Consider the following 12,487-nt stretch of genomic DNA (forward strand, 5'->3'; position numbering starts at 1 on the left):
CGGTTTGGCACAAGAGCAAAAACACCCTTTCTGTTACAGAAAGCTTTTAGTGTTGCTGTCTTCGCTGGTTTTAATAAAGAAATGTCCAGTTTTGACAAAGTGCTGCTGTGACTTAGTCAGAGCTAATCACTACACAAGCAGCTGTTGTCCACAAGCATTCACACAAGAAGTTACCTTTTCTCCCCCCAACTATCACATAGTCATGCTAAAGCAGGTCAGCAGAAGAGTAAAAACATCTTTCACAACATGAATGCTTATAGGGTTTTTTTTTATTCTTTGTCATACAGAAATGTGGCCCAGTTCTGGTTAAACAGAGGCCATGATAAAGCTGTATCTGAGTATTTAGAGCAGTGGAGGCAGCTATTAGAGGGCCTTTAGCACAAGTAAACCCCGCCCATAGTGCAACTCTGTATGTCTGGCTCTAGTTAACACAGTGGAGGCAGCCATTACTGCCAGCATTCAGTACAAGTAAATGCAACTCTGTATTGTAAGGCTTGTAAATTAGTGTCACTTAGTCAGAGAGTTACTTACTTACTTACTTACTTACTTACTCAGACACAGACATTGCCATGTGTACGGCTGACCTCAGCAGTCAGACAAAAATGTAAGAAATACAGGTCATCAAAGATTTTCATAGAAATATTTATCTTTTCATGTTTCTACAACATGGTCTTCATTCATTTCATGGTATTGGCATGTGGTCTCAGTATTTTTTGTTATGTTGTTATGTTTTCTTACAATTCTGAAATTTACTTGGGGACCACATTAAGTGAGAAGGGCAGCCGGGTTCACATTACAGACTGTAAAACGCTGAAATCTGTTACTCATTTCTGATTGGTCCCCAAAGTCACATGGTACAGCAGGATAGACATGTCTGATTGGTCTCAAAATTCATGTGACATCAATGAGCAGTAAAGCCAACAGACTGTGGAATAAAAACAAGCAAGGAAGCACTTGGGGGAGAAGTGGTGGTGAGAGGTATTTTAGAGTACTCATTTGGTATCGATACCAAAAGAGTACTTTGTAAATATTGGTATACTGTATCTATACTATTATCTATACTCCCACCACTAATGAATACACACTGTAAGACTAGCAAGTGAAAGTTTGTTGTTTAAAAGTTTAGATAAGATAGTTTAAATACAGCCACATCTGCCCTGTTTCTCACAGTTGACAGAACACGTTTAGGTTTAAGTTAACCATACTTCACCCTTTCAAGTATTTTTTGCATTCCACTCATTTTTTTGATAATCATTTCTTAATCTGCTGGGTCTTTACAGAATGCCTTTGGACATTAAATACTTTTGCACTATGAGTGAAGTTACCTGCTGGGTTAGAGAATTCCCGCCTGTGTGGAAGAACACTAATGATGCGTTCTATCAACCTCGGAAGTCAGATGTTGGAACTGGGAATGACGAACTGGGAATGACGTCACCCATGAGTTGAATGCGTTCTATTTGCTACAAGCTTGTAACTGAGGGTAATGGGGGTTGCTTCGACTTACAGTCGAATTACAGTTCAGGGCACATTTTTGATGAGGTTAATTCAGAATTTTCAGAGTTCTGAGATCAAATGGAATGCAGCACACGTCAGAACTGATGTACCGAACATGATGGAAAAGTGCCTTTCATTTGTCACCACTTGAAGTCACAAAAGTTAGACTATTCCTTGAGGTATAACTGTTTGAAATTAAAAAATACTAAAGATTTAAGTGAAAATTACAAAGTATAAGAAACATAAGTTAACCTAACATACATGTACAAGTCAAATTGAGTCGATGTAACTTAAAATGGCTTATTACCTGCTACTTAACAAATACTGTTCTTCAGTATTAATTAAGTTTCTTAAACTCAAGTGCAAGTGCAGAATACTGAAAAAGCTAGTTTACTTTGCTGAGGTTAAAAAATGTTTTTATTTCGTTTTTTTAAGGCATCGGTTTGCATGATTTTTTTAAAGAAAAGTTTACTAATCGGATTTTACAGTGATGTGTTTCAGTTTCACTTGGAGACCTTGAGCAGGAGCTAAAGTGCACCAAACCAAAATACTGTTGCTTTAAGAGTAAAAGAGTTATAAAAAGTTGCTAACTCACAAGCTAATGCAAACACCACGCCACATTTCAGGATTCAGAGGAGTCCTGCTTGTCTGCTGGGGCTGAATGTTTCACTTGGTGAATCAGTCTCCTTCATTTATTCATTCATCCTGATTTATTCATACTGAGCGGCCCATTGAGAGCTGTTTATATTTTACTGGAACCCTGTGTACACAGGACAGTAAAAGCAAAAGGCAAAAATCCTACATTTAGGCAAGCAACTGTTAGAAATGAAATATGAGGACAAAATGGGTAAAAACAAAAAAGGTAGAAATAAACATTGGAGGAAAACATTTCCATAGCTGTAAACTGGGAACAAAGAACATAAAAACTATGAGGATTTAACTTCCTGCTAGGAAGACTTTCTCAGATTCATTCAGGACAATATGAATTGTATTTTTGCTTAATTCACTTCTATTTGTTGATATTTTCACTTTGAACCTGGGGTTTTCAGTGTTAAGGTAGCATCATATTTGTCATCCTCTTGCTTTGTGCTGTGCCTCACACTCTGCAGTGAAGGTCAAATGAAATGAACTGGGCTGCTCTGGCTGCCTCCATGAATCCTTTACTTTTTCTTCCCACTCTGTGTAGGATCACCACCACTGCAGCCTGCATGATGGACCTGCGCCGCTACCCTCTAGATGAGCAAAACTGCACCCTGGAGATCGAAAGCTGTAAGTACTGTTGTCCCTGACAACCGCCTCTCACGCCCACACGTAGACGTAGATTTAAACAGATCCCACGTACGTGTGTAGCACTGGAATGAGGAATCTGAAAACCATCTGCGGGCCAAGGTAGGAGGACAGTTGATAAGGCTGCATGTAAAATGCTGAGAAAGGCTGATGAGATATCACGAGATACACATCGAGAAGAGGAACATCACTAATGGCTCACTGACTGATAACATCCAGCCTAATTAATTCAACTCCAGCAGCAGTGGCTTCCCAAGGCGTGGAGGAGCCTGATTAGGTCCAGTGTTTCAGGGATGTGCTGATAGTGGATGTTATGTGCAGCTCCTTTCCCGAAAAACTGCCTCCATGTTTGTACAGTACAAAGAGCTCATTTCACACGGAGCTCATAATTGTACGTGATCTGGCCTTCTTGAGCAGAGGGAGGGAGCATGGAGCAACATGAGAGGGAAAGACGAGGTCCTCGGCGTGTTTTATCTGGGTCCCCGGAGAAAAGGATTATAGGGCTGGGATGTGGTGTAGGGCTCAGTCTTTCCGGGTTTGATCACACCATTGCCAGCAGCGCTAAACAGCACAAAAACAGTGTGGGTCAGAACCGCCTCTCGCCGCTCCTCTCCCATTATGCTCGCCATCTCTTGCCTCATCACTCCCCCTTTTTTGCCCGTTCCCTCATCTCCTTTCCTTGCACAGTCTCATCCTCTTCTGCTTTTTCTTTTCAGCCTTTTTATCTCTCTCTCCATCACTCATGCTCTCTTTTTTCTCTTCCTCTTACAGGCTGCACAACACAAAATGCGCACACTCCTTCCCTCTCCTTCATGCACACAGCTCCAGTTTTGATCACCAGGCAGTATCTACTCTCATATGGATTAACTGGCAATGATTTTAACGTTGGAATCGCTTCATGCCAGAACGTGCTATTTTATTCAGACTAATGAGCCCAGAGAACTCTCACTTCCCTTAATAAACTTGATGCATTTTTAACGGACACAAGTCTTAAAACCACAGATCCCATGATACATCAGCAGCTCTGTGCTGTGGCTCAAGCCACTGGCCTACACTGAGCAATAATTGATTTCTACTGTTCCAACGCTAAAGATTTACTGTTTTGTATACATTCCCATGCAAACACACACCCACACATGCATGCATATCTTAAGGCTGCATTGTCTCTCTCTTCACGTCACTCTTGTGGGACTCACATGACAGCCCAGGAGGGGCGCAGTGATGTAACACGTTGACATCTCTCCCAAAACATACAGAGACAACCATCCAGAACTAACAGACCTACAAACTCACTGACCGCTTATATACAGGCCATTAAATGCTCCCTTTACGATGCACCTCATGCCAGTCCCCGTCCTTTCCTCGACACCTTCCTGATCCCAGCCTGTCATGGCTGATCACAACTGAACTGAGCTGCACATCAAAACAGCAGCATGGTGGACTCGCCTCTAATTGGGGTGATGCCGGGTTGCACAGAGCTGTGATAATGATAATGCAGACGAGGAGGGGAGGGCTTACTGTATCTGCAGGAGCTCAATTTCAGCCTCAAACACATTAAGGGCTATGGCTGCACCACTGCTGGGATGTTTTCAGTCTATTTGTTTATTTAAAAAGCAGATAAAATGCAGAAACCCGAGGACAATGCATATTTTTATAACAAAATCATCAAAAACCATTAATTATGTGATTCTACTTGGAAATATTCCCAAATTCTTGCCCCCTATTCTTTCTGAACAGTTTGATTGTTGTCTTTTTCCTCAAAAAATCTTAAAATAACAACTGTATTGTTGATTTGTTCATTTTTTGTGATAATGTACAAGCTCTAAAAGGAGTTTTGAGCTGGTTATAACACAAAGTAAAATGAATATCAATGCTTTTAGAGGTTCTTTGCAGATAATGTCACACAGGAGCAGAGAACCCCCCTTGGGAGGCAAGAAGTGATTTCTGCATGGAGAAACGATACCAAAAAAGCCATGTTTTGAGCTCTTTATTACAATACTCTTGTATGGTCTGTTTCCACAAAGGGATCCAGTTTGGTTTCGCACAGCAGACTCTGATCTTACCCGTGTGTCTCCAATTGATGAGTTGCCAGTCTCACTTGTTGTAACAGGAAATCTGTTTTCTTTTAAAGTCCCTGTAAAGTGATAAAAAACAATCTTTATTTTAGGTTTGTTGTTTGACAGTTTACTATGTCATGAACCACCAGGCCAAATTTCAGTCGAAAACATGAGCAAGTTTTTAAAATTAAGCTTCAAAATCATGAAAAATGAGGCAGTATAATCTGCTCTAGGATGGTGTGGGCGTGTCAGTTGAATGAGCTGAAGCCACACCCACTCAGGAGAAATACAATATGAGCTTGCTGCCTGGCTCTCAAGAATTAAATGTAATGTATGTTAAAACAGCTTTACTCATGCTCACTTTAGTGGTGTGAGTGCAAAAAAGAAACCAATTTCATAATGAATTATTACAATTTAGGGTAGTAAAACTTGCCAAAGTAAAACAATCATAATGCAGATTTGAAAAAAGTTTTGTCAGGTCTGTCCTGAAGAGAAGAAGTAAACAACTTTTAGATTGCATGTTTTAAATGGAGTTTGGTTTGATACATTCTGGTGCATTTCAAGTAGTCAGGGAATCTGAACACTGCTTGGCTTCAGACACAGTGTCAAGCAGCTTTTTGGCTCAAATTTAAATATTTGATTTATGATGAACTGTTGACTGCACTGTTATGTTATTACAGAGATAAGTAAATTATTCTAGTACTGTTGATGGGAGTTGGTTTGTGGTGGTTGAGTTCTGCCTATTTGTTATCAACACAGAACATTTTACCTGTATAAATCAAAGGCGGCTGACACGTAATTCTTAATTACAGCTCAGTCTACACCTGTACTACAAATGGAAACCAGAACACTTAACACGGTAAAAATCATGACCCCTGTATGTACAGATTCTACGTCTCTATGTAAATCTGTAAATAGAGATTAGGGAAATCATACACAGACAGTAAAATGACATTACTGTTCAGGTAATGTCCATGCGGGTTTATGTGCAATAGAGCTGCTGTTGATAATACTAGAAGCACCAGCGTTTTATCTCATAATACAAGCTAAAAAATATGAACGTTATTAGCCTATAGGTGAAGTTTGCCACATCTGACACTTAAAAAAAAAGGAGAGAAGAAGGATTGATCCGCACTACTTACTTCACCTTGAATGTCAGTACTGCTTCAACAAAGACAAATGTGTAAATTTTTAAAAATCAAAGCCCCCAACTTTAATTATTCATCACATCTGAATAGGTCACTGCCTCTATTTTGAGTGTGAGGCAGACACAGCAGAACTCAGAGCGGGGAGATGGCTGCTCCCTGTTTGCCTGCAAAGCTCTTCATGTCAGAGTCAGTCTGCAACACCGACTGCGCCTGCGCTGCTTTCCATCCATGTGCAACAAACACATCAAGCTCCAAATCTCTGCCGCTCACAGCAACAACAGCATCACTCCTCAGTCCTCATCATGCCTCAGTGTTTCCTTTTTCTGTTCTAAATCCTGGTACATGTGCAGTTATGTAGAAATGTTTTTAACACTGTAAAGCTTAAAGGAAGTCTCACTGCTTTTTTCCTTCTTAAGTGACTCACCAAACATCAAAGAGATCAGACTTTACATTACTGCCAGCCAGCCTCCAAAGCAGACAGAAATAGTTCCTTTTTCCTACCTTGCAGTTACAGCCATTGTTTCAAGTTGATGTAAGTAGGTTATGAAAACAAACAGTAATCCATCACAGCGGACATGGAGCTGCATTTTTTCTGAATGTTTCTAGGAGATGCAGTAAAGAAGGCAGTTTTGAATATTACTATCACAACTACTACAAGGTTTAACTTTCTAACACCACAATGTATTCAGAGCTATGCTGTTAGAAAAACAAACATAAAATTGATTTAATGTCCCGATGAAACTTAAATATCATTTTGTTTTCTGCATTAAGAGATAGCTATTAGACGACTGACAGCCAAGTGAGTGATCTTTCAGATTTACAGCCTGCATTTAAACTGTATAAATCTTAGTAAAGTGGTCCATTTGTCTACTGAAGGCTTTTGATGCCAGCTGTAGTTGGATTTCACCATATTGGAAATGCTCTCTCAACCTCTTTTGGTCAAGTAAGACCAGAACAGCTACACCACAGCTAGATTAGCCTGACTCCTTTTATGAGTAACACTCACTCTTCATAAAATAAAAAATGGATGAGTGATAACAAAATTCAACAACTATACAGTCTGTGCTGAGGCAGTTTCAGCTAAGCGCAGCTCTGGGAGGCTATTCTGACATCTTGCAAAGAAATTCAAGCAGAGACTCTCCAAAAACTCACACGTTTAATGGATGCAAGAATTGTGAAGGTGATATCAAAGAAGGGCTTCTATGTTAACATGTACCTTGGCCTGTTAAGATGTTTTTGATTGAAATAGCTTTTGATCTCAGTAAATATGACCTCCTGATGCTGCATTTTGAGTTTTTATTTTTGAAAAAAAAAAAAAAAAAAAAAAGTTATCATTGGAAGGTTTGTTTGATCAAATTTGAAATATGCTGTAATAGCTGATGACTTGACTGTCATTTGCATCAACTATTCAGGAAAATTAGAGAAAAATATAGTTTGCATAATAATTTGGAACGTGGTATAATAATAATTAAATTACCCTACAAAGATTTTCAGGGCTTTTCTGAGGGGCTTGCACCTTACTGTTGGGACCAGGGATGCTCCCCAGGGAATATTTTGGATAATAAAAATCTGTTTTAATGCTTTTATTTTTTACTAAATTTATTCAAAAATGTGCAACACATACCAAAATAAATCCATAACTTTTGACTACATGTCTTGTTTTCATTCTGCATTGCTATTATACAGAAACTCACCCGTAACTATGATGTACTTTCATTGACATTGATATTGTTTCTCTCCACAGATGGCTACACCACGGATGATATTGAGTTTTACTGGCGAGGTGGAGATGGCGCAGTGTCTGGTGTCGACAGAATAGAGCTGCCGCAGTTTTCCATAGTCGACTATAAACTCATCTCCAAGAACGTGGTCTTTTCTACAGGTACACAACACAACACTCAAGCTTGTCCCAGACTTTGAGCTTGACCTCAAAAAGAGTGCAAATGAAAGCAATTCATTTAAATTCAAACAAAAATATTTGGTATAGTACAACTCCAAACCTCAAAAAGTTGGGGCACTGTGTAAAATATAAATAAAGATGGAATGCAGTGATTTGTAAATCTCATAAATTACAATTTCATAAAAAAAATATTTGCTTAATTTGAATTTAATGGCAGCAACACATCTCAAAAAGTAGGGATAGGGCATGTTTATCATTGTGTAGCATCCCATCTTCTTTTAAAATCAGTCTGTTAACGTGAGGAGACCAGTTGCTGGAGTTTTGGGAAAGAAATGTTGTCCTGTTCATGTTTGATGGAAGATTCTAGCTACTCAACAGTCCTGGGTCATCTTTGCTAGATTTTTCATTTTATGATGCAACCAAATGTTTTCTATTGGTGAAAGGTCTGGACTGCATGCAGGCCAGCTCAGCACTGTGAAGCCATGCTGTTGTGATACGATGGTTTAGCATCGGCTTGCTGAAATATGCAATGCTTTCCCTGAAAAAGACATTGTCTGGATGGAAGCATATGTTGCTCTAAAATCTCGGTATACTTTTCAGCATTGATAATACCTCTCCATATGTGTAAGCTGTCCAAACCATAGGTGCTAATGCAACCCCATACCATCAGAGATGCAGGCTTTTGAACTGTGTGCTGATAACAAACTGGAAGGTCCCTCTACTTTATAGTCCAAAGGACACGCCATCCATGATTTCCAAAAATAATTTAAAATTTAGATTCATCTGACCACAGAACAGTGTTCCATTTTGCCTCAATCCATTTTAAATGAGCTTTGGCTCAGAGAAGATTGCACCATTTCTGGATCATGTTCACATATGGCTTCTTCTTTGCATGATCCAGCTTTGACTTTCATTTTTGGATGGCACTGTGAACTGTGATGATAGACTATGATTTCTGTAAGTGTCTCTGAGCCCATGCAGGGATTTCCAGTACAGAGTTATGCCTGTTTTTAATGCAGTGCCACCTGAGGGCCCCAAGATCTCAAGCATCCAATCACTCACAGTCAGCCTTGAGCACAGATATTTCTCCAGATTCTCAAGATCTTTGGATGATGTTTTCAAAGACAGTTTTTCACATAGTGGTAAACTGCCCATCTTTACTTCTGAGAGACTCTGCCTCTCTAAAATGCTCCTTATGTACCCAGTCATGTTGCTGACCTTTTCCCAATTAACATTATTAGTTGCAAAATGCTCCTCCAGCTCTTTTTCATTAGCACTACTTACTTGAGCAGCCTTTTGTTGCCTGGCCCCTTCTTCTTTGAGATGTGTTGCTGTTATAATATTCAAATGAGCTAACATTTTCATGAAATAAAGAAATATCTCAGTTTCAGCATCTGATATGTTGTTTGTGTTCCAATGTGAATAAAATGTAGGATTATGAGATTTGCAAATCATTGCATACATTTTAAGAGCGCCCCAACTTTTTTGGAATTGGGGTTGTAAATGAACATAGGTGAAGACAATGTAGGTTTTAAAGACTGTCATTAAGGAAAAACTATTTTATCCCTCTTTCTTTCTCCCTGTGTCTCCCTCAGGTTCCTACCCTCGCCTGTCCCTCAGCTTCAAACTGAAGAGGAACATTGGTTACTTCATCCTGCAGACATACATGCCTTCCATCCTGATTACCATCCTCTCCTGGGTCTCCTTCTGGATCAACTATGATGCTTCAGCTGCCAGAGTGGCCCTGGGTAGGATCGCCTTGCTGCTGCTGCACAGTGACCCTGAGAAATATCCCAGAGCAAAATGATAACAGAGCATAAAAATGGCTGTTTAGCAGACACAGAGCCCTATACATGTGCTTTACATGTTTACATTAATGTGTGTGTCATGATCTCAGCTGTGACTCTGTTTTCCCACCGTTTACTTGTCCTCTCATTAGCTCTAAGCATGTGAGTGATAGCAGAGTGTGATAGGCTGCCTGGCTAAATGTCTGTTGTTCAGAGATGACTATATGCATGACTCATGCAGAGCGTGAAGCGCTGCAGCTCGACCTTGAAGCGTGCTGTCTTTCTCTCACTGCCTGTCTATCCATCGGATACTCTCATTGGTTGAGCTTATCAGAGCCAGATCTCGGCTAAATTTCAGCTAAAAGGAAGTTTGCTCATTCCCTTAAATCTGCCTCATCCATTGGTTTTTATGCTTTTGCACATAAATATAAAACATGCACTGAAACAATAAGCTCATGATGTTAAACTGGAGTATGACAGGTCAGAGCAGCAGACAACATGGCTCTAAGCTTTTTGTGTGTCGTTCTTGTCACACACCATTTGTTTTGTGGAGTGGGACACATGCGGTTTGGAGCCCCAGACAGTGCGTTTGGAGGGTAACGTGATTCAAAGATCTGCCTCCTCCCAGCGTCCTGAAAACATGCAGCGAGCTGGCGCCACCAATGAGAGACGAGGCTCCATGCTACAGTGACACTACTGGCTGCTGGGTTATTTATAATATGTGTGAATCTGACCAAATGCAGATTGTGCATGCAGATGACTAAATGTATCAAGCAAAAGCGTGTATATCAAAAAAGCAGGTGAATTGTGCTGTGACTAATAGCAGATGTTTACAGTGCTAACGTTGTGCTTTTCATATGGCCTGCAGTTTGTTTCATGTCCATTTGGATATATGATTGGATGTAAACCTTACAAACATAAGCCACTCACGGTTCAGTCCCAAGAGGTTTTGATCTCTTTAACCATATGGGTTCATATTCTTTCAGGCCTGTCTGTTTGCTATAAATAAGTGCTATATAATACACTCTACATGAACAACATCAAGGCTGATGCTCATGAGCACCTACAAAAAACCTTTGAAAATAAGCACCTTATCTATATTTTCTTATGTGATACAAATTCACATTTACTGCACTCTATAAAAAACTAAGTAAATATTTAAAGGTACAGTCTGGGACATTTTCAACTTTTCTATAGCAGATGATGTTGGTTGTGCCATTTTGTGGAGACTACCATTTTCAAAGCAGGAGGACTGCATTCAAGTCCAACCTGTGACTCCTTTCCTGCATGTCATTCCCCATTCAACCACCTCTGTTTCTGATTCCATCCTTTATTGCAAAAAACTCCTGAAAATACCGCCCACCCCACCCCACACCCCCATTGGCAGCAAACTGCAGAAAATCTTGCTGCTTTTAGAGACAAGTGTGAATAGTTCTGAATGAGTTCTGAAATTTTCCTTCAAATTTCTGAGTTTTATATGTGAAAAAGGCTATAAAATGACATTAATAACCTAAGGAAAACAAAAGAGGAAAAAAAGACTATTATCCCTGCAATCGCCATGTCTATATGCCACATGTGGTGACACAGTCGGCAGAAAATTGAGAGGCTGGAGGGTTCTGGGAGGAGGGAAAGCAGTGCCTGGAGGCACAGCAGAGGTATGACCAAATAAAACTTTTTTTGGGGGGGGGGCTAGAACCTGGTGCTAAAGATGAACTTCACTCATTTTACTTTTCAGAAAGGTTCACAGTAAAGCTTGTCTTAAATTAGCATGCTGATATTTTCCATTGAATTCAAAGCACAGCTCAGAAAGCTTGTAAGAAGCACTGCTATAAGTTGTTTTTTTTTATTTATAGAATATCAAGAAAACAAGTATTTGGCCCTGATTATCTGACTAAAATAGCTCTCAATCAACAGAATTAATGTTATTCATAATAATATGAACTTAATTAGCCATTAACATGGACACAATTCACTAAAAACACAACTCTGGGCACTCTGGTGTTGCTAAAAGAGATTTCAAGGGATACCAGAGTTGTTGGGATTGATCCGCTGGGGGTTATGAATTGATCATATAAATCCATTTGACAGATTATAAAAAAATCATGACTTCATTAGAACTGATGACCTTATTTTTACCCTGCTGTTGGTAATGATGTCTTTCAGTGTTTTGTAGCTTTATTTTGTTTCTAAACGTGTGACCTGTGGTATCCAGGGATCACCACGGTGCTGACCATGACCACCATCAACACCCACTTGCGAGAGACGCTACCAAAGATCCCCTACGTGAAGGCTATAGACATGTACCTCATGGGGTGCTTTGTCTTCGTCTTTTTGGCCCTGCTCGAGTACGCCTTCGTCAACTACATCTTCTTCGGCCAGGGCCCGCAGCGGCAGAAGAAGGCGGCTGAGAAAGCAGCCACGGCTAATAACGAGAAGCTGAGACCCGACCCCAACAAGGTATGCATGCAGGCTAACTTCTGTGTAGAGTTATATGTGCTGTCGGTTAATATGTGTGTGTTTGTTTCTGTGGGGGCAAAATGACTGGTTCTCCTCTCAAGGTCAATGTGATGCTGTGATCAATGCTTTATGTCCTTTACCAGCACTCTTAACTCTGCTCTAGCTCTCCGTTTCTCACTGGTTTAGCCTTGTGTTTCATCTTTATAACTCAGACTAGGATCTGAATGCAGAAGCAATGATTGGCTTATTCTTTATCTGCATATTTCTGTGTCTCTCAAAGGGTGAGGCATCTTGGAAAAATCATGCGCTGTGGTGCCAAAGCCTTCCCTTTACATTTGATTCAGCTGCTAACGATAG

General features: G+C 40.0%; 1 protein-coding gene across 2 annotated transcripts in view; it reads left to right on the forward strand.

Moving 5' to 3' along the window:
• The window catches only part of gabrb2a (gamma-aminobutyric acid type A receptor subunit beta2a), a 66,002-nt gene that overhangs the window by 50,055 nt on the left and 3,460 nt on the right, over nt 1-12,487 (forward strand). For both annotated transcript variants that reach the window (XM_041797382.1, XM_041797384.1), the window contains exons 5-8: nt 2,681-2,763; nt 7,731-7,868; nt 9,482-9,634; nt 11,886-12,130. In XM_041797382.1, coding sequence (XP_041653316.1) covers nt 2,681-2,763; nt 7,731-7,868; nt 9,482-9,634; nt 11,886-12,130 — 619 coding nt within the window. The remainder of the gene's footprint in view (nt 1-2,680; nt 2,764-7,730; nt 7,869-9,481; nt 9,635-11,885; nt 12,131-12,487) is intronic.

Source organism: Cheilinus undulatus, linkage group 10, assembly GCF_018320785.1.
Source record: "Cheilinus undulatus linkage group 10, ASM1832078v1, whole genome shotgun sequence".
Classification (NCBI taxonomy): domain Eukaryota; kingdom Metazoa; phylum Chordata; class Actinopteri; order Labriformes; family Labridae; genus Cheilinus; species Cheilinus undulatus.